Genomic DNA, 22611 nt, shown 5'->3' on the forward strand with positions numbered 1-22611 from the left:
AGACTGAAGTGGAAAGTTGAGAAGAAGGCTACTTCTTCGGTTCCCACTTCAGGTTCGTTTATATACATGTGGCTTAGATCACATGACAAGTGCCACGTCACCCTCACACACAGCCGTAACCACCCGGGTGTCTCCGTGGGAGATCCTGAGGAACGTTTCCTAGGACAAGCACTCAGCCCAGGATTCTCTGCTTCATCTTCTGATGACTCAGAATCAGCACAGAGGGATGCCTCTGAAGCTTTGTGTGCCAAAGAAGTGGAGGGCACTCGCTCCTTCATGGGTGGTACTCGGAAAGACTCGTGAAGGGAACGGCACTCATCACCCAAGAAATATCGCACTACACAGAACACAGGGCACATATGTGGAGGTTGGGCTAGGTGCTTGGAAATGGTCGCAAGCCTAGACTCCAATACCTCCTTCAGATGGCGCCTCCAGTCCATCTGATAGCGACTTCCAGGCTTGAATGCATTAGGTTTGCAGGCCTCTACCAGGTGGAGTCAGGCAAGGACAGCAATGGTGACCCCTTTCCTCTCTATATTATCATCATAATTGTGATACAGATAGCTTCAGGAAGCACTCACGGAGCTTGGTGTTGAACATGGTCATCATCTCTGCATTTTTTCCTTGCTCAGCAATACGGGAGGCCAGTTTGATGGACTGAGTTCAGGCCTTCTGTTCATGTCTCCGCCACCAAGGACTGTCCTCCACCAAAATACCGCAAATGTATATCAACCAGAGGTGGAAGAGTGGTGGCTTTGCTTTCCACCCTGATTGAGTCTTCCCATATTCACGATCCCATACAAGGCTGTTGGCATATTCAACCATGTTTGCACCCTTTGCCAGTTCTGCTGGAATCTTCTCTTCATTGTGTTTGACCCGATGGAAGGGAGCCCATGCAGTGAGGATGAACGCAGCAATGAGGCTGATGTGGAATCTTGCATCCGACATATCATAGCTCTCGGTGACCCAATTTGTGAGCTCCTGAGACATTGGGTCCTTCAAGATGTCTTGCTGGATCCAGTCAAGTGGAAGTTGAGAACGTTTGATGACCCATGTAAGGTCACCAAGCCTTGCATCAATCCAGTGCCATGATGCCTGTGAATTTCCCTCTGTAATCTGGGTGCTGGCAATGGAGGCTGCAAGGCGATCTGGATCAGACATGGTTCCCAGATCAGGTCGTCTTGCATTTCTGCTGGGGTATATCAAGTCCGCCCTTGAATCATACTGTGCCCATTGACTCGACCTCCCTGTGGGAAACATGGTGGAATGTGGATATCAATACATCCATCTTGAATCCATCTGAAAGACAACAGCCTCAATGCAGAACTCCTGTTGCCCTTGTGAGGATGATGTGTGTGGGCAAAGGTCTTGCAATGCCTGGAAGACTTGAGTGCAGACTTCCGCAGCAGACCCTTGTCGAAAGAAGGGTGCTCCAAGGCCCTTCCTTGTTGATGATGATTTTTGAACAAGGTCAGGCAGTGTGACCATTGCATACAAGCCACGGACCCATCAATGCAGGGCAGGTTCTTCAAAATTGAGTGTATGGCTTGAGAGGAGGTGGCAAGTGTGAGAATCTGGCACTCTGTGGCCACTTTAGAATTGTCAAAGGGGTGTGCCCTGGACAAGAGTTCCTTGAGTGCATCAGCTTGGATATTGAGGCGACGTCAGTCATCTCGGTCTGCAGTTGCATAGCTTGCATTCAGGGATTTCTTGATTCCCTTCTCAATTTCATAGAGGGCATCTGTCTCAAGTGTTTCAACCACATAACTGGCTAGTGACTGAAGGATTTTCTCCTCCCTTGGGAGGGAGGTGGGGAGATGTTTGGTGGTGTGAAGACCAAGGTGGATATGCTCAATGAAGCAGGTGGCTTTCATATGCTGTGAGTGAAAGTGAAGGGGTGGGTCAGTACTTGGCAATGGAAATTCATGCATGATTGAAAAAGTGGGTTATTATTGTAGTTCCATTCACGCATGGAATGACAACAACTTCTCTGTGGTGAATTTTTAGAAAAGCAGTTGTACTTCCATGTGAGCACAGAACTACAACAATAATTTCCCTACAGAGACTTAAGAGAAAGGTCGCACTCCCATGCGAGCACAGAACTATGACATTAATTTCCTCCAGAGACTTAAGAGAAAGGTCGTACTCCCATGCACACACAGAAGAATGACTATCCCAAGGATTAAACAAATAAACACTCACATCATATGTGGCCTGAGAGTAGTTGTACAGAACAACACGCTTTGATGCAAAGCGTGGGACTCCAGCAGCATCTTTCGGCCATCTGGATGCATCGACATCAATCTTTTCCATTCGTTCAAGGTGGATCCCCACCATGTCACTCAGACATGGGAATCCAGTTTCCTTGATTCCGACAGAAAGCAAAAGAGGGTCCATCACATATGTGGACAGCACCCTTCCTGCACCACAGAACCCAAAGCTACCAGCTCGTTCCAGTGCTGAAAGCAGCTCTCGCAGCAGCAAGTTTGCTGGACATCCCTCTTTCTTGCATCGGACTTCGGATTGGTAGATGTGATCTATGGCCCAGAAGAGAGGGTATGTGGTCCAAAGATATGTCCGCTGAAGGACCTAAATCATCCCCATTCCCACCATATTAGACATGTCAAAGATGATCATGACCAACACATACCTCAGGTTTGAAGATGACCAAATTGCGCCTGAGTTTGTCTACCAATTCCGGATCAACCCATGTGTCCACAAGGGGGGTGAGAATCTTCTCGAAAATAGCTCTGGAGATCAACCATCAATACAAAGTACAAAACTTCCAATATATCATTCTGACCTTCCAGTCCGTTTCTCCTGTGCAATTCCAGAAAAGTTGATGGTCCAATAATTCTCCAGTCAGAGATCAGTTGGTGGTCGCAAGTCAGGATCATTGGATGTGAGTTTGTGCTTCATTCGGTCGAATGGCATCCCCCGCTCCACATAGGAGGACATCTCTTCAGCCTTTGTGCATTCTGTCAGTTGGGCATATTGTCCAGCAAGAGCAGCAGTTATGGCTCCATGCATGGTTTCAGCTGCTCCTGACCTCCGTGCAATCCAATGTTGCAACTCATTGTATCCCTGGAAAAACACACCCTTTAGGGGCTCCACAGCATGCTGATGAAGGAGGTCCTCAACCTCCTGGGTGTCAAGTTCGTCACCACCAAGCAGTTGGTCATCATCAGATTCTTGGTTTGAGGGTGCATAGTCACTATCGTTATTGTCATCATCACTGTCTTCTCCAATGGGGTCATGGCTTTGTCTTTGCCTTGTTTGAGAAAGCAATTCACTGTTGATTCCCTGTGCAGCCCTGTGGAATTCAGGGAGGACGGTGTTTGCTTGCACATGCCCAAAGCGTGTCATGAATGCTTGTGAGTAGACAGAGATGGACACATTTCCAGTCCGGTTGCCATGATGGAAGTGGTCGCTATCTCATACCTCCATTAAATAACAACAAAAAACCTCCTGGAGGTGCCATAGAGACTCTTTGGGACCAACTATCTAAGCAGGAGGAGAGTGGTCGGCCCTATGAAAGCAAGGAGGATTGGGAACTTTGTTATTGGTTGAGCATGGAGGGTGTTTCACAAGGAGGGATTAATCGCTTCCGAAAGCTTAAATGGGTGCGTGAGCCTAACATTCCAGATAAATGATCGCTACCAGCTGTGGGATTAGGTGACAGACCATCTGCATCCACCAAGCTGGAAGGATGCAGCTTCAATGTACGATTGGGTGAAGATGATGCCAGGCCCACCTTCATGGAGGTCCAATACGATGATCCTCAAAGAAGCGCCCAATGAGCCACAAACACTCTACTGGCGTGATCCCATGGAATGCATGCACTTCCTATTCCAGAATCCAGACTTTGATGGGGGTATTGCCTATGCACCCTCATGGGTGTATTGTTTGGATGGAACACGGGTTTATTCAGAGATGATGACAGCAAACGAGTGGCACTTTCAGCAAGTAACTCACATCATTCCAGTTAGAGTCCTCAAGCTCACAGTGATGTTTAGTGATTTATTCATGGTGAGATGGATGCCATACATTTCAGGTATCATTGGTGGCATGGTGGAAATCTACATGGATGACTGTCGAGCTACTCGCTACATTCCTGGTTTGCATTGGGGCGATCGAGATGTGAGAGTCAACATCCTTGAAGCTAATATCTCAAAAGGAAAGTTTAGCTTGGGTTTAGTGCTTGTAGACTTGGGGACACAGCTTCGCAGGAAGTACTGCTAGCTTGACCCAGTGTCAGTTTTAGGTTGAGTTAGTTGGGACTGGGGCCTCAGTGAGTCCAAAACCCCAGGTGCCCTTGCAATGGGTGGAAGGGTGGATGGTCCGATGATAATAGTCAGTGGCACTAGGGCAGGTTGGTGGAGTTGTGACAGCTCTTTGTGAACTTTCCGTAACTGGCACCCCCCATGGGAAGATTCTGGGCGAGCTGCTCACCCAGAAAGTTCCCACAGTTGTGGCTGTGATGGTTTCTGGGCGAGTCGCTCGCCCAGCACTTTCCCACAGGTCTGCACGTTCATGTCAGGGATCAGCAACGACCCTGGACCCTATGCTGGCTGTGCATATGCGCGTGGGAAGTATGCCGGTAATTCCCATCTACTCCGCTTACCTAAGCCCCGGTGACCCGGATCATCTCCGGCATTGTTCTGGAACATTCTATGATCACGTGATTCTATCGGCAATCCATTTGGTTTCCTTATTGCCGGACTCTACATGTATATAGCTGACCCTAAGATGGGGACATCCCTTTCCCCCGGCTTTAATCACAACTAGGTTATTGGAGCATCCTGCGTGAGCATGCGCATCCCCTGACAGTTCACAAATGCATGGATGCGCTTTCCTTTCACTGTCAACCATGGCTGTAGCAACTGTACATTCATATTTCACTTCCTCAGAGTGCATGATAGTGTAGCAGTTATTACTATTCTACAATGTGAGAGTGTTGGAACGGCAGGTGCCATTGAGAGGCTCTCAACATGTTACAACGCTTGGGTAGTTTCCAACAAGGACCATTTGGGGGCTCCTCAAAATACTCATCCTAGGCATCAGGAAAGCCTGGGAACTGTACAGTTCTTGGCTCTTTGCAGACTTCCCATAACAGGCATCTCCCGTGGGAAGGTTCTGGGCGAGTTGCTTGCCCAGAAAGTTCCCATGGGTCCATGTGCATGTGGGGTCAAGGGCCGTACCCTAACATAGTGGTTATGTGTAGTGCCACGTACTGCATGCAGCAAGAGCAGGGAATACAGTGTCTGTGAGAATAAAAGCAAGTGGACACCTTCACTTGCTAGCCATGAGAAAAAAAGCAAGTGAACATCTTCACTTGCTGCCGTGAGAAAAAAAGCAAGTGGACATCTCCACTTGCTAGCCATGAAAAAAAAAGCAAGTGGATATCCTCACTTGCTTAAATCCTCCTATGCACCTGCCTTTTCCATTCAATCCTACTATGACTGTAGTAGAGACACTAAGATGGTGTCAGAGACCAGGTTGAGACAAGGGAAAGTCTCCGTGGCGGAGGGCTTTGGCCTCAGCGACTTATGCCAGGAGCGCTGTGCCAAGTAACACGTCCGTGCCCTAACTTACTAACTGGCAACTAGAACTGAAAGGGGGTAAACTCTAGTCGATTTTATTACTGAAGTGTAACCTATGTACAAGTTGGATATATATATGGTTACAGCGAAGACGGGTCCGCAAATGGCGGAGCCGAACGGAGCGGAGCTAACGGGGTTAAACATTAGCTGACTGAATATTGCCGACGAGTCGGGTTGCGGGGTTAACGGAAAGGCAGGCAATAACCCAGAAACGGAAAGGAGGGATAGGCCCGAAGGCGGGCTCTGCAGGGCAGGCAAGAGTATTGCCCAATGGAGGCGGGAGTGCGCTAGCGGATGTTGGAGCTGTCCGGAAGTCTTCGGGGCTCCGTACTTAGGGAGGCGTAGGTAATAAATTGAAAGGAGGGGGTGGTGACCATCAAGGGGTACCGAGGGGATTGCGGAATACGGAAGCTCTGAGGTTAGTGAAGAAGGAGCGGAGGTAGACCGGAGGGATTGGAGGTACCGGAAGTCGTTGGCTGGGGATGGATATGACAGATGGCACTGACATCCTACTATGCACCAGCCTTTTCCATTCCATCCTACTATGACAATAGTGCAAGTGGACATCTTCACTTGCTAGCCATGAGAAAAAAAGCAAGTGAACATCTTCACTTGCTGCCGTGAGAAAAAAAAGCAAGTGGATATCTTCACTTGCTTGCCGTGAGAAAAAAGCAAGTGGACATCATCACTTGCTAGCTGTCAGGGCACAGCCCCTGACCCCACACACCCTCAGGTACCCTTCCCCCATTTTCTCCTATTTTTCCCTTCACTGTTCCACAATCCCGCATGCATGCAGACTGTGGGAACATTCTGGGCGAGCAGCTCGCCCAGAAAGTTCCCATGGGGGGTGCCAATTATGGAAAGTCGGCAAAGAGCCGAAAACTGTATAGTTCCCGGCTCCCATTTGTAGCGGCTTCACAGGAGGTTGAGAAGGTTACCCTTCATTTCCTGTGTGTGAGAAAAAAAGCAAGTGAACATCGTCACTTGCTGCCATGAGGAAAAAGCAAGTGGACATCTTCACTTGCTTGCTGTGAGATTGCTAGCCATGAGAAAAAAAGCAAGTGAACATCGTCACTTGCTGCTGTGAGAAAAAAAGCAAGTGGACATCCTCACTTGCTAGCGGTGAGGAAAAAATCCTACTATGCCATTCAATCCTACTATGACGGTAGTCAAGCCACTTGACTTTCAGAACCAATTCAGTCCTTTCCATTCAATCCTACTATGCCATGGGAATTTTAAAATCAATTCAGATCATAGTAGACCTACTATGACGGTAGTAGATCCCTTGCTGTGCCAGTGCTGTTGGCCATCACCCTGCTAGTATCTGTGTCATACTTGCTGTATGATTGCCCTGTGTTTGAGGAGGCTCATTGACGATAAGCACCGCTGTGCTGTTGTCATCTAGTCATCTAGACCTGTTTATGTGCTGTAATAGCGCTGTCACTGTGGGCCGTACTCACTGTACACTATAGGCACTTTGAGCAAGGGGAAGTATTACTGTGTTGCTCAAGCGCTGTCTGTGCCATTCTCTGCACTGTCCCCCCTGCCATTTCCACTGTCCACTGTCTGTGTCAGCACTGTCACTCCGTTGTTCCACTGTCCCTCTTGCCATTCCCCCCTCGTTATTGAGTCGCTGTACCTGCATCATATTAGAACACCAACTTTGTTTACATCGGGAAGTTTTGTGGCGGTTATTCGTAGCAGTTATTCTGGGGCGCTTTGAGGCATTGGGGGCGTTTTGCCCTCCTTATTCAACTTAAAACTCCCTTTGTACGATGACGTTGCCACTCAGGGAATGTCGCGTATATAAGAGGGGATTTCTTAGACTTTTCTCCCTCAGATCTCTTGTCAGAGTCTGAGGTGAGAACAATCTCTAATAATCTTCTTTATAATTCATGTATAACTCTTGTTGCAGTCTAACGCGACATAGGTATTTACAATATAGATCTCTTGTCAGAGTCTGAGTCTAACGCGACATAGACTAATTCTAATACGTCACCTGTGCCTGTTGACACCACAGTGGAGAAAGTGAGATGTATGGATGTTGGGTTGAGGGGAAGGGTTGATGTAGCAACCCGATGTTGTCAAAGTAGGAAAGGCCAGGACGTTGTAACAGGGAAATCCATCCCAATGTCACACAGGCTCACAGGGGGGACAGTGATCTCCTTCTCAATCTCACCAAAGGTCCTTGTGGTACGGTGCTGTATAGTTGTGGCTGTGCAGTCACGGGACTACCCCAACTACACTCACCAATGTATATATAATATATATAATAAAGTCAGGTTGAATGTATGGTGTTATTCAGTTTTTGTATTGTCCTATTCAGTTTAATTAACGTAAGCAATGCAGTTCTCTGAGCCGTGGGAGCTGTGTCAATGTTAACGATTGTACTAGATGACCTATCTTGGTGTAATAATAAAAGATGGAGAGGACGTTTGAGCGATTCCATTGCAAAAGACCCCATGAAAAACGGTTGAGAATTGAGGGAGATACGAGTGGTGGCCCATCCCAGCGCGAGCTGTGTGCGTGGGAAACAGTGTCCACGGCCTCATACAGGCTGTTTGACGATGCACGCTAATAATATTAAATAAGGAAGCTGTTTATACAAGCTCATTGAAAAAAACCCGACGAAAAACGAATGAGATTTGACAGAGATATGCATGTACATGTCTTTTGTGTGTGAAAAAATGTGAAAAAACGTTCCACCGCCTCATAGACCCTCATTTGAGATGTACGACAATAATATAAAATAATAAGGACGTTAATACAAGCATGTACAAAAAGAAACGACCAAAAACGAATGATAATTGACAGAGATACACATGAACATGCCTTTTATGTGTAAAAAAATGTAAAAACACGTCCTACTGCCTCATAAGCGCTTGCTCGCTCCTTGCACCAATAATATAAGATAACCAGGGGGTTGGCACGGGCCCATTAAAAGAAACCCGACGAAAAACGAATGGGAATTGACAGAGAAACTTAGTACATGGTTTATTTGTGAAAAAACGTTCCACCTCCTCACTCATGCTGATTCACGACTTGCACTAATAATACCAAATGCATAGAATGTTAGTACGGGCCCATTGCAGCAAACCCGACGAGAAACGGTCAAGAACTGACAGAGATACCAATCCACTGTCAGCTCCGCGGGTGATCTGTGCGTGGGAAACGTTCTCCAGCACCTCACAGGCGTTTTAAAAATATGTAAAAATATCAAGTACTTGCGTTAATAATATTTAGAGTAGCATGCAAATTTCCAGAACATTTGGTGCAGTATCAAGCGAGATATGATAAATTAGTCCATTAAATTTCACTTGGCACCCTCAAGATCGCAAGATATCAGGTTAAGGTAATAGTACACATTGTATAGGGCATTGACACGCGCCCGTTAAAAAAAACCCAAAGAGAAACGAATAGGAACTGACAGAGATACAAATCCAGTGTCAGCTCCGCGCATGATCTGTGCGTGGGAAACGGTCCCCAGCACCTTACAGATGTTTTAAAAATCTGTGAAAATACCAAGTACTTGCGCTAATACTATATAAAATAGCTCGCAAAATCTCAGGACATTTGGTGCAATATCAAGCGAGATATGATAAATTATTCCATTAAATTTCACTTGGCACCCTCAATATCGCAAAGTATCAGGTTGGGGTAATAATACACATTGTAGGAAAATTTAATACGCGCCCGTTAGAAAAAACCCGAGGAGAAACGAATAAGAACTGACAGAGATACGAATGTAGTGTCTGCTCCGCGCGTGGTCTGTGCGTGGGAAACGTCTTCCAGCGCCTCATGGCATGTCAAAAAAAATATAAAAAAATGTCAAAAACTTGCGTTAATAATATATAAATTAGTACGCAAATTTATAAAACATTTGGTTCAGTATCAAGCAAGATATAATAGATTACTATACAGTTTGTGCATGGGGAATGCGATAAATCGCCATAATCTCCTCAGGATTGCCGAACGACGAGTCGGACTAATAGTACAGCATGTAGAGGACATTGAGACGCACCCAAGGAAAAAAACCCGACGAGAAACGGATGAGAACTGACAGAGATATGATAGGTTTATGTGAAAAATCACGTGTATATGTTTAGTTTGAGGAAATTCACGTGAGCAATTGAGTGTAACCTCCCACAACTTTGTTCGCGCACAGACATATGCGAAAAAGTACTAATACCCCCACTCAAAATCAGTTCAAATCCCCCCGTGGGAGCAATTCTTTTTTGTTCCCATGTGACTTTGGCATGTAAAATAGATAGATAAATAGATAAAATAGGTAGATAGGTAAATAAAAGTAGATAAATAGGTCATAATAACCGTAAATAGTAGTAATAATAAATAATAAAATAATAAAAATAGTAGTTGTTTGTTAATTTTTTTTTTTTTGGTTGTTTTCACCAATTAGTTATTAATAAGTAATGATAGTATTGTTGTGTTATTTTTTTTTTGTTGTTTTCGCTAATTAGCAAATACAATTAGATAATAATAGTAATAGTGGTGTTGTATTAGTTATGTTTTCGAAATTGGTGTCTACCATAAATGGTTGTATTCTCTCTTTTTCTTTGTATTTCGCTATTAGCATGTAAAATAAATAGGTAAATAAAATTGAATAATTAAAATGTGGAGCAGAATCAAATGAAGGGTTCCATATAAGGTAAAAATTTGAGAAAATTCACGGCAACATGGCACAACATGAAGCAGAAACATCCAAAAAAAATAAAACCAAGGTGTCCTGAATAAAATAAAATCTGAAAAAATTGCGGCAATGTGGGACAACAAAGGAAAATAAGTTTTATATAAAATAAAATCCAGAAAATTCACGGCAACATGGGACAACATAGAATAACAAGATAGAAAAATAAAAGCCAGGTGCTCTCTATAAAATAAAATCCAAAAAATTCATGGTAACATGGGGAACACTGTTTTACAAACTTACAAAGGAATTACAGACAAAATTTGATTGGTTGGGGTGGTGGGTTTGCAGAAATGGCGAGGAAATAAAGGAAAACAACAAATAAAAGGGCCTCACTCCCACTGCATTGCCAAGAGGGGGAAAGGCATTTCTCATTCCTGTGTATGATTGATGGAGCGGGGTTTGGGGCGCAGCCCCAAGGCTCTCCGCAGGAGTGGGGTTCAGGGCAAGGCCCTGATGGCCCTCCGCAGGAGCAGGGGTTCAAGGGGCTGGCCCCTTGGTGTAAAAAATAATCAAATATATCCAGGGGGGTTTGGGGCGCAGCCCCAGGCTCTCCGCAGGAGCAGGGGTTCAAGGGGCTGGCCCCTTGGTGCATAAATAATTACCATATATCTTATTATTTCTTTAGCACAAGGGGAACAATAATAACAAGGATGTCGTTGCATGGGGCGGAGCCCCAATGGGGTCTGGGGCAACGCCCCAGGGGGGTTCGGGGTGCAGCCCCGATGCCCTCCGCAGGAGCTAGAGACCGCTAAACGCGTGGGTGTGCGAGGAACGAGCACCCCACGGGTTAAAGGTCTCTAGTATACATGAAAGAATGAAAGAGCAGTGTTTTGTAGTGCAAGGGTTTATCCCTGCAACAATGTCGTGTTGAGGGAAGAGTTGGTAGAAACCCGATGTTGCTGAAGGGAAAATCAAAATGCGCTGCAGATGATGTGCTGATGTATTATGCCACCCTGCTTATGGCGATCGGAGTGTCCTGTAACCTCACCGATGATTGGACTGTTCTGTGTGGGCTTGTGATCAAATGTTGGGCACTTGAGGATAAAGCTCTGTAACTGCCCTGTGCCCTGCCGTTGGGCTTGCGATTTTCACTGCCAATGTCAACACCACCTTGCTAGTTGTGTTTGCTAGCTGCTTGCTCATGCACTGCCTGTGTTGACATCACCCTGCCTTGCCAGTTGGGTGACTTGAGTGTAATCTCTGAAAATTACCCTGTAGGCTGCCGATGCTAGCTGCATTTTGCTGGCTGTCTGTCTGTGTTTTGACACCACTTGTTCTTCCAATCGAAACATGATGTCTTGTCTGCTGCTACCCATTTTCCTACCCATTCCTGCTCATCACTGTACATGCCAATGTCACCATTCCCCCACTGAACATGCCTGCTACACTTCCTGATCTATGCACCCATGGCCACCACTGCTGCATGCAACTTTGATATGTCCTGCCAACAGAACTGGAGGAATGTATGGTCATTGGAATGAGGGGAAGTGTTGAAGTGGCATTTGGATGCCCTTGTTGTTATGATTTTTATGGGAAGTTTCGTTGTCCTAATGCTTTAGCCTTTGTTCATTTGTGCCACACAGAGATGTATATAAGTATGATGTGTAGAGCTGAGTGCGATATCTATTGACATTGTGATATCACGCTCAGAGAGAGGTCAGGCTGCAATGCAGCAATTATAAGTTATAACACTGCGATTATAACACTATGACCCAATGGCACTTGTTCAAGAGGACCTCCATAGTGGGAATGGAGGCTCATCAGCCCATCCTCACACACACAGGCAACAAAGGGGGAGTGAAACTGCAGTGTTGACTCACTGTATAGATACATATAACCAAAGCTGATCCAAGCTAATGTCCAAGGGATCTGATGGTGTTGGGGACAGACAGAAATGGACAGAACTGTTGGAAACTGCAGCCCAACGCCACTTGCGGTCAGGGCCGAAGGTTGCCTGGCACAAAGGTTGCCAAGGCAAGGTACCCAGGCTGCACACACTTGCTTTGGGAGGCAGGAGCACTTTGAGGCGTGATCGCCACCCAACCTTTCTCTTTCCCTTTGTGTTGTTACTCACCATTGTTTTTGCACTTTGATACTCTCGGTTTTACCTCAGTGGCGTAGAGCCCACATTTATGTATATAAGGATGGGACTTGCTCTGGCAGCCGATACTTTACCAATACAAGTATCGTGTTGCACAGTTATTACAAGAACAACATAAGAACAAAGTAAATATGAAAGATATATGGGAGTAGCAACACAATGGATAGAATATGACCATCTCCACAAGGGCTGTACTAAATCTCCCAAGCTTGGACTCGTTGGACTCGCCTTGACAATAGCTTTTTAACGATATTAGATCTATCTGGATCGGAGAAGAACTGGGGGAGATATGGTGAAAATACTGTGAAAGTGGCTCAATATGGAAATTAACATGTGCCAGTCCTGAGAGTGATGGTACCATTGGCACTTGTCCAAGAGGACCTCCATATTCTGCAGTCAAACCAGTCTGGAAAGTGCTGACAGTGTTGGCAGGACCTCCATATTGGGTGGCAGTGCAATCAGACCTGGTCAAGAAAGTGCCGACAGTGTCAGCACTTTGCCCAGAGGACTTCCATAGTGGGTGGCAGTGCAGTCAGACCTGGTCCAGAAAGTGCCGACAGTGTTGGCACTTGTCCATGTGGACCTCCATGTTGGGTGGCAGTGCAGTCAGACCTGGTCCAGAAAGTGCTGACAGTGTCAGCACTTTGCCCAGAGGACCTCCATAGTGTGTGGTTGGTTGCAGTCAGACCTGGGCTGACAGTGTCAGCACTTTGCTGTGTAAGACGCACCTCCCAAGTCTGACCCCCAAGGTCGAGCATCCAATGAGCATCCCAGTCCAAAAAGCATCCTATAACCCCTCAAGACCTCCAGTCCGGGAACATCAGCGAGTGGATACAAGATACATAAGAGTCATAGCTTGCATGTTGCGAAGTCATGTGGGGACTCCTTATAATACCTTTCACCCTTATGGTACCTGCAGGCATGGAATCGATCTCGAATCTTGTCAAGGAAGGCAGGTGTTAAGAAGAAATGTAGATCTTCCCAATTGGTGGTAAAATACAGTTTGTTGGCAACTGGTAGAGTCGACCACCAGTCTGCCAGAGCACCCTTGAAACAATCAGGGAGTATGTGGGTCATTTGTTGGGTGAAAGCAGGCGAATGCCTGGCTAGGTTCCGACATATGCTGCACCATGTTATATAGCTGTCGATCGAACCATCAAACTCAGGGAAGTCTGATGTAGTATATTTACGATCCATTTAAGGTTGCATGCGGTTGAGAGGGGGAGGTCTGTATCCAGGATTCTGCTGGGGCACTGCTAGCGCTCCAGGTCCGGGAGGTGGAGGAGGGGGCGGTGCCCCTGGGTGGTCCTGGTGGTCCTGGCAGAGGTGGTGGTCCTGATGGAGGTGGTGGACCTGCACCTTGTGGAGGCAGCTGCCAGGGGTCGAGAGGTGGTTGTCTTGGTCTGTGATCTGGATCTCCGGATCCAAGGGGTCCTTTGTTTGCCAGATAGTGAGGAACACAAGGGGGAATGGGTCCACAATTGTCAGGATCAAGTCTCTCCTCGACAGGTCCCAGCTCTGTCTTCCTTCTGACCTTCAGGCCTCTCACAAATTCTGTGTAACCCACGTTCTCCTTGGGGTTCTCAAAAGCATTGGTCTCTTGATGAAGTGTAACGAATGGCATCGACGGTTTGTCTCTGGGTGGCGTCCCTGCAGCGACATTGATACTGGGTCTAGGCACCAGGAAGGCCCCAGACAGTTGAGTACATTTATGAATGAAAGTGGTCTCTTCAGAGGGAGATATAAGATCCTCATATGTGGTCCATCCTGACAGGGGAGCTTCAGGTTGATGAGTGGGTCGCATTTCGGTCGACCACGCCTCCTCGACTTGCCCAGGATCTGTAAACTTGGTGGGCATGGCATTCGCCAACCTAAGACCACTCATGCACGACTCGTCAAACTCCTGTGAAGGGTGAGCAACTTTCTTGATGGTGTCGAAATGTTTCTCAAAGGAGTCAAAACGCTGGTCCAGGAAGTTCCATGCAATGCTGAACTCCTTGGGCAATGACCATCCTCTTATGGTGAATATAAGGGTGAGGTCACCTCGGGGATCCACTACAAAATCACCTGTGGCTAAGTTGGCCTTGGTGGCCAGCTGGGTGAACTCAGTAATTTTCATGAGCAGGTTGGGTAGCTCAACCTGCCAGACAGTCCCGAGTTGATATCTCAAAGGCTCTCCTTCAAGACCGGCTCCAACAGGCTCTTTCTCGAGATCAGCTGGGGCGAGACGATGCCAATTTCGTATACATTTCATATAGTTATTTGAATCCCCAAAAATTCCACCTTCAAACTCTCCAAGAGCTTCGATGACTTGCCTGAGAGCTTGTTGTCTCAGGAATGCACCAGGCAAGGAATGCACATCTTCACCTACTGGCAAGGTATCTCTTGGGTTGGATTTACAATCCGACTGGCTGATCCTTGTGGGATGGGAAGGAGGATACAATTTGTGTGTCGCTTGGACCGGGGTGACTGGTTTGTCTCCCAATAGGGACACCGTCTTTGGTGGCATGGTGCGAGTTTCTCGCACCAGGGTTGGGGCACCAATGTTACAAGGATGGGGAGAACTTCTCCCTTCTCAACCTGTTCTTATAGTTGGATGATGATTGTTAGATCTTGTTTGTACCATAACGGGATGTGTAATTGATGGGTGTTTCCAGTCGTGTATGAGAGCAGACGATCAAATTCCCATCGATCATAGTTCGTGATGGAGTGAGCTATTAAGGGTTTGATAGCATGTAGTTGGAGATGCCAGGATGGACGGGTCAGCCACAGGTACTTGGCTGAAGTCTGCTGTAAGTGTCAGTTTGTAAATACGGGATCTCCCCCAAACGTCAAGCTCAAGGCACAGCGCTCCACCTGAGTCGCTGAGGCCATGATCCCACTCTGCTAACCTTGAACAGTGCTTCCGGATGCGCCGCATATTTCCACCTGCATATCCGCGCACGCGCTCCAACAGACCTCTGCCACAATCTCCGACCCCAACTCAGACAATATCCCAGTCTCTGACAGTATTCCCAGACTCTGACAATAATGCAGGACAAATAAGAGAAGAAAGGGAAAACCCAAGGGGGACTTACCCACTTGCCGGGTTGGCAAGCTTGTGAGAGAATCACCTTATTGAGCATTGTGGAGTGGGTAAGTGTCAGGGCAATAGCCCCAAACCCCGAGTCATATGTAAATTAGATACATATAGTCACATGGGTAAGCGGGAACCTCCGGGTAACTGCTTACACACCACCGTAAAATACACATTATTGTATCACTTATGGCTTTGTGTGCTGAGCTACCCAAAGACCTCACAGTAAGTGAAGGGTGGGATTAGCGACAGCTATCGGGTAATGGGAAAGCCTTTGCAGGGTCCTAGGAGGTCCGTAGTAATGTTGGGTAGGTAGAAATATTAATAGTCTTCTATGATGAGGATAAGGGGTACCAGAAAAGGTACCGGAGGTTGGAGGTGGAGGTGGACCAGAGGTAGACTGGAGGGAATGGTGGAGGTGAGGGGGAGGATGAACTGGAAGTGAACTGGAACAGTGGTGGAGTAGGTCAGAGGTTGGGTGGAGTTGGTATGGATATGACACCCCCCCACTCTGCACCACACTGCTCTTTCCTTCTCTTCTTCTTTCCTTCTTTCTTTCTTTCTTCTACATGGACCACCTTTCCCATGGTTCAATGTATCACTGGTGCACACCACATGCCCCCTCCTGTATCTACCATCTCTATATTGCCATCACTGCCACTGCACCCACCTCATGCTGGAGGAGAACAGAAATCCTATAAAAGGCTGTTCTTTCTTCTGATATGTACTTATATGTTAGTATTGGTACTTTAACTCAACCACTGCAGCGTTTTGGTTGCTTTGTGTATTGATATTTGTATGTGTTACTAATTGTTTGTGTGTGTATGTAACTCTCAGGGTTCAATTCACTTGTCTACCTGATTGTTCCACACGAAAATCACGCTATAGACCTACTATTTTTAGTCATTTCACCTCTGTCTTGTGTCAGGGACAGCTCCAAAAGTGGCAAAGTCCCAGCATGAGGGACCAGTGGGACAGGTGTTGGCTATGTGTAGCAGCGGTCCCATCATGGGGTGAGCATCCCCGACCACTTGGTCTGAAGTGGGAATGTGAGAAGAAGGCTACTTCTTCGGTTCCCACTCCAGCTGTTATTATATACATGCGGGGTCGATCATGTGGGGTGTGCCACATCACCCTTGCACACAGCCATGGCTCTCCGGGTGTCTCCGTGGGACAGCGGCTCCTCATCCAGACCATCCAAACGGGCATGGTCTGATAACTCGAGGGCATCAGAAGACGCTGCGACCATTGCGCCCACTGGAGGTGCGAATACAATAGAGCACGAAGAGATGCTGAGGGCATCTTTGACTCTCTGAAAGACACAGAGAGAGAGGTTGATCTCCAAAAAAGGGAGATCGAATTACTGAAATGCGAGCTCAGAGAGGCACGCACACTGGCAGACCTCGCTGCCAAACCCATTATGACGGGGGCCTCCCAGGTCAGGGGGAGGGGATATGGTTCCGGGCCTCATGAGGCGTGAGCCAGAGGTGGCGGGCCGCTGAGTACCTCAGCACCCTATGGGCGGGCTACCCTGCAGGGAAGTGTCCACATGCTATACGAGACCGCCAAACTCAATGAGTTCGGCAAAGTCAAAGCTCCAGTCGACATAACAATCGAACCCAACTTCCCCATGAGGAGAATAGCAGGTTCAGAAGCGGCACACGATGCCGCATACACTTGGTGGACAAGCATGAGTGGGAAAGAATTCGTACACTGGTACGAACAGGCCGAAGCTGCCTTCAAAAGTGGCAAGGTACACAGAGTCCTTCGCAAAAAAGCGAAGGAAACTGAGAAATACTTCTTGGGACCCCCGAGTATTGCAAGACTCACGGAGAAATATAATTCCCCAGAGAACAAGGGAAAAATCTCCTGGGAAAGTCTAGGCAAAGCCACCTATCTAAAGTCCCAGTTCAAACCACTCAGGACTCCTGAGGAACGTGCCGCAAGAACTGCAGAACGGGAAGCGAAAGCTTCCAAATACCGGGAAAGAGACGCAAGTCTCCGCACTGGACAACCAGCCCAATGACCACCCTTCCCCACGGGAAGAACAGTAGACCTACCGTACTCCACACCTGAGCCAAGTAGCTCAGGAACACAACAACCCGCTCCCACCCAGGGAGCGCCCACTTCGTCGAGCCCACAGCCCGACAATGTAGCCCAGGCTACATCATCACATCCGACACAGCAATCGGATGTCCAGATGAACAACCCAGAGGAAAACCCTCCTCCAGGGCAATGACTCCACCCTTGAGAAAAGGGAAAGTGACATGGTAATATGCCATCGAGGCACCCGTGAAAACACCTTCCCCCAACTCGAGGCCCTGCACACAATACTGTATGCGAGGAACCACAAGTAACAAGTGTGGAAATCTCTACTCCATCAAAAGACCCACATCCACCACCGCTCGTGTGTAAACACCACTTACACACAAACCCTCACAGAACAAGTGAGGAACACCAAAGACATACAACCTTTGGGTCGAAAGTCATTTTCGACAAACTCCACTACTTTTCTCCCTGCGATACCCATGTATTGCCGTTCACTTCAAAGTGACGGCCCACACTCACTTATTCCTTAAACCCTTTCTCTCTCCTTCACTGACATGTACAAAATCGCCCACTTTAAAGTGGCGACAACAAAACACTCATTGATACAGTGGGCAACGAAACTGTTCACATGTTTTGCTGTTTTGAAAAGACACACTCATACAGGCTTAGGAAAAATTCTGAAATTCCTGAGAAATTCATAGAAGATGCTCTGACATCACAAAATGTGTCTTCCATCAGCCCAAGGTCATATACCCATTTATGGCAATGTAATTGTCAGATGAAGTCACCCATTGCATGTGAACAGTTTTGTTGCAGGCAATAATTCTACTATATTAATACTTGGTATACCCCCCCTTTGCCTTAAGTACAGCTTGTACTCTTTTAGGCATACTTTCTATTAAGTTGGGATGGGATATTGCGGTACACCTTGGGGGCCCGGTGTATAGTTGAACGGTAATGCACTGTGGAATGGCATGCCAGTGATTTGAGGCATGACCATGGGGGACTACTGCATGATCTGAGAAGGCGGACATGTAGGAGAGTTTGCATAAGACCTGAGTTAAGATCTATGGGTGAAACAGAGGGAGTGGGTGGACGCATGGAAGTTGGGGACAAATGAGGGGAGGGGTTGTATGATGGAGTAGGTTGTGGAGGCACTGGGCCTGCAGAGATTTGGGGCTGCAATGAAGCTGATGTTGTCTGGAGGTTGTTGGAGTTGGAGGTGGGAAAATTCCTATTAACAGCCATTTGAGAGGTTTGGGAAATGTTAAATCCAGCTCACTGCTGTGGTGCTAGCATAGGCTTCTTTTCCAATGTGCTGCCGACTGAGGCATCTGCCTGTTATACATGGGGATCATGCCGGATTGCTGTAGTGCTGTGTAACTGCAGCCAGGGCAGAGGTGTTCATGAGGAGTTGACTTGATGTTTACATGGCGAGCACCGCATTCTGTATCTGGTCCGGTGTCGGTTTTGAAAGAAGATTGCCGTTAGGAACAGGTTGACTAGGAGTAACACCATGCTGCCCCAGCTGTTGTAAGTTGCTGATGCATCCATTCTTTAATCGTCATTCCCTTCATTGCGATGTACTGGTGCCATGCTGCCATAAGTGCCCATTGACCAGACTCCTGTTTAGTGTTGGCATACAGTTCAGCGTTGTGGATGTGGCCTTTGTCCACCGATAACCCAATGAGCTCCGATCCCCCAAATAGAGAAAGATGCAAGGGAATATACCTATCATGGCAGATGAGTCCCAAAGACCCAGGCATGCAAATGAACACCATACCGAGCATCAAAGTCCAATACCCATTACTCCTCTTCCATCACTACTGCATCATCGTCGAACCTCCACTGCTCATTGATCTTCTGCACATACTCATCCTTTGGCTCATCATGAGAGCCTTCATCACCCTCATCCGACTTGATATTAACAGTCAACTCTTTCAGTGAGTGGGACGGAAGTCCACCCTCAGATGAGAGAGTTGATGAAAATAATTGTGGAACTGGGGGTGGGCCCACCTCGCCCTGTATGTATTCGGATCGAGAATGGTGAACATCCTGTGTGCTCTACCAAGGGCTTTGAAAGTGATACAGTGTCAGGGCACACCCGCCTGACCCGGCCCCACCCGGCCCCACTTCACCTGGTACCCCGCCACCCAGTCTTCCCCTACCTCCTTCCCCCCTTCCTCTTTCTTTCTTCCTCCATTCCACTCTCTCTTTACTTATCTCACCTTCTCTTTATTTTCTCTTTATTCTACACGGACGACCTTTCCTTGTATCAATGTACCATTGACCCACCTGCAGCGTGCTCACGACATGACCAGCCCGGGTGCCTCGGGCAACCCCCACCATGTCCAGCTCGCGCGTTCACAGCGGACGCCCTCGGGATCCCCCACGGGGACACCCGGGTGACTACGGCTGTATGCGAGGATGATGTGGCACCCGTCATGTGACCTAAGCCGCATGTATATAAACATACCTGAAGTGGGAACCGAAGAAGTAGCCTTCTTCTCACCCTTTTCCACTTCAGTCTAAGTGGCCAGGGACTGCCTCCTGAGCCAGGCCTGCCAGTACGCACGCCCGCTCCACACCCCGCGAGGCTTCTAGTGTTGGGCATCTCACCCGGGCCTCCTCTACCCCGGACGCGTCCCTGACATACAGTGAAGGAAAGAGCATGAAAAAAGTGAGCTGAGATGGGTAAACCTGTCGGGAGCTAACGTAGGCAGATGATCAGAAAGAAGACAATTAATATGTGGATCTTGACTCTGACATCTAAATAATCCTCCCAGCCCAAGTTCTTTCTCATCTCACATTGGCACTTGATCTCCTTAGCAAATAACTCGGCACGCTCACATGGATGCACTTGCTCTTCAAGGGCCAGATAGGGTGAATTTAAGTCTGTAGGATCCTTCATTGCGGTATTTTCAGCGACACAGCGCTTTTTCATGTTAGCAAATTAAATACCCTCAGTTCCATCCTTGTCGACTTACTTCTGCTCCAACGTCATCTTCAGCCACTTGGCCAACACGCATTTGGGGTCCACAAGTAGTTGGTCATCTGTGCTCAACAAGAACTGTGGATGCTTCCTCTTCAATTCGATAAACCTGATCCTTGCTTCGAGAACGCTATGCGCATCCTTATTGAGCTCCAACTTCTTGACCTCACACGAAATGGTTAAGTTAGCAAGATCTTTCACCTTGATAAGCTCCTGCCATAGCCATGAGACCTTTTCAGTAGGCATTGTATCCATCCGATGGGTCTTACTGTTACAGATATAGAGTCTCCAACGACCATATCCGTCACATGGTCAAAGACCTCCCTTTTCCATCACTCTCTCCCTCTCTCTCTCTCCTTTACTCTCTATCCCGATACCCTACTATCTTTACCCATTCTACTCCATTCCCCCCCCCCCTTGTGCAAAGCTTTCCCCATTGGGGTTTTGGTGCTGGCCAAGGTTGTTTGTATTTTGTGGGATTTCCCATGACCTTTCCATTTGTAGATAGTCATGCGTCATGTACGGAAACTGCTGAAGGCAGTTCCTGCTAACTACTACAACACTCTACAACTGTCTTGTGCACTGTCCCTTGTAACAACCCCTCTTGTGACTCAACTGAATCTGTGTGCTTGTACAACTCTCAGCATGTCCTATATGTCTGGTTATATCGAGTCCTCTGACGGTCCTTGCCGTGAGAACTCGAAGTCGCGAGTCGAAGACTCTCGACTTGAGTACCATCCTATGGAACCTGTATCCTACAGGACATCATCACTCAGCTCTCCCCCTGGCACCCGACGGATGATGACATACTACAATCTTAGAGATCGTGAATACTCTGAGGCCCATACTCCCGTGATGCCGGTATGCTTGTTACATGAGCGCCAAGTAGCCGCCCATCCATCGTCTGGTCCCTCCCTCATCAGTCATCATACCTCCTCACCAACAGTACGTTCCCTTTAGGAATGCCAAGTCACTGAAGGCCCCACTAGTCATTCCTCACTGTACACTCATGTTAACAACCCATTACCGGTATGTTTGCACTGCGAATGCCAAGTAACCAATAGCAACAATACGGAATCTTCACACATCTTACAACTCACCACCACACACACAGTACGCTCCATTGAGGAGCGCCAAGTACCCATGGCTGACCCATCCATCCTGTTGTCTCCGACTATACACAATCAATCCCATAATAGCTCACTCCATCACGAACTACAATCGATGGGAATTTGATCGTCTGCTCTCATGCAAGACTGGGAACGCTCATCAATTACACATCCCATTATGGTACAGACTAGATACAACGATCGCCATCCCACTATAAGAATGGGTCGAGAAGGGAGGAATTCTCCCCATCCTTGTTACGGGGATGGGGGAAATTCCCCATTCCTCGATCCGTTCTTATAGTGGGAAGACGAGAGTCATATCTAGTTTGTACCATAACTGGAAGTGTAATCGATGAGTGATCCCAGTCTGACCTGGGAGTGGACGATCGAATTCCCATCGATCGCGATGGGTGATGTAGTGAGCTATTAAGGGATTGATGATAGGTAGTCGGAGATATCAGGACAGATGGGTCAGCCACAGATACTTGGCGCTCCTCAATGGAGCGTACCGTGTGCGAGGTCGCGACTGGTGAGATGGGTGAGAGCTTCGCGTAGTTGCCATCGGGTACTTGGCGTTCGCAGTGCGAACGTACCGGTAGCGGGTTGATATCATAGGCGTGCAATGAGGGCTGACTATTAGGGCCTTCGGTGACTTGGCGTTCCCAAAGGGAACGTACCGTTGGCGGGGACATATGATGACTGGCAAAGGAAGAAACAGACGGTGGATGGGCGGCTACTTGGCGTTCGCTACGCGAACGTGCCGGCATCGCGGGTAAGTGGGCCTCATAGTGTTCACGATCACCATGATCGTGATGGGACGTCGTATGTTGAGTACTGGGGGGAGAGCGGAGTGATGAAGACCCATAGGGTACAGGTTCAATAGGACGATACACATGTTGAGAGTCTTCGTCTCTCGACTTCGAGTTCTCGCGGCGAGGGCCGTTAGAGGACTCGATATAACCAGACTTATAAG

The 22611-nt window shown here is 47.6% G+C and overlaps 3 protein-coding genes across 3 annotated transcripts; 1 reads left to right on the forward strand and 2 right to left on the reverse strand.

The window, feature by feature from the left end:
- Positions 1-663: 663 nt before the first annotated feature.
- EI90DRAFT_3130674 (uncharacterized protein) lies at positions 664-1260 on the reverse strand (the record flags this gene model as incomplete). The annotated part of the gene is made up of 1 exon (XM_039064326.1): positions 664-1260. The coding sequence occupies one exon, from the start codon at positions 1258-1260 to the stop codon at positions 664-666; it is 597 nt and encodes a 198-aa protein (XP_038911046.1).
- An 868-nt stretch (positions 1261-2128) lies between these two features.
- EI90DRAFT_3019965 (uncharacterized protein) lies at positions 2129-3366 on the reverse strand (the record flags this gene model as incomplete). Its single annotated transcript, XM_039057435.1, has 5 exons — positions 2129-2170; positions 2203-2589; positions 2651-2750; positions 2804-2856; positions 2947-3366. The coding sequence occupies 5 exons, from the start codon at positions 3364-3366 to the stop codon at positions 2129-2131; spliced, it is 1002 nt and encodes a 333-aa protein (XP_038911047.1).
- Positions 3367-3527: 161 nt separating this feature from the next.
- EI90DRAFT_2891143 (uncharacterized protein) lies at positions 3528-3936 on the forward strand (the record flags this gene model as incomplete). Its single annotated transcript, XM_039053990.1, has 2 exons — positions 3528-3627; positions 3683-3936. Coding segments are annotated over 2 exons (354 nt in total), but the record flags the coding sequence as incomplete, so codon positions are not given.
- Positions 3937-22611: the final 18675 nt, after the last annotated feature.

Source organism: Cantharellus anzutake, assembly GCF_015039405.1.
Source record: "Cantharellus anzutake strain C23 chromosome Unknown EI90scaffold_68, whole genome shotgun sequence".
Lineage (NCBI taxonomy): Eukaryota > Fungi > Basidiomycota > Agaricomycetes > Cantharellales > Hydnaceae > Cantharellus > Cantharellus anzutake.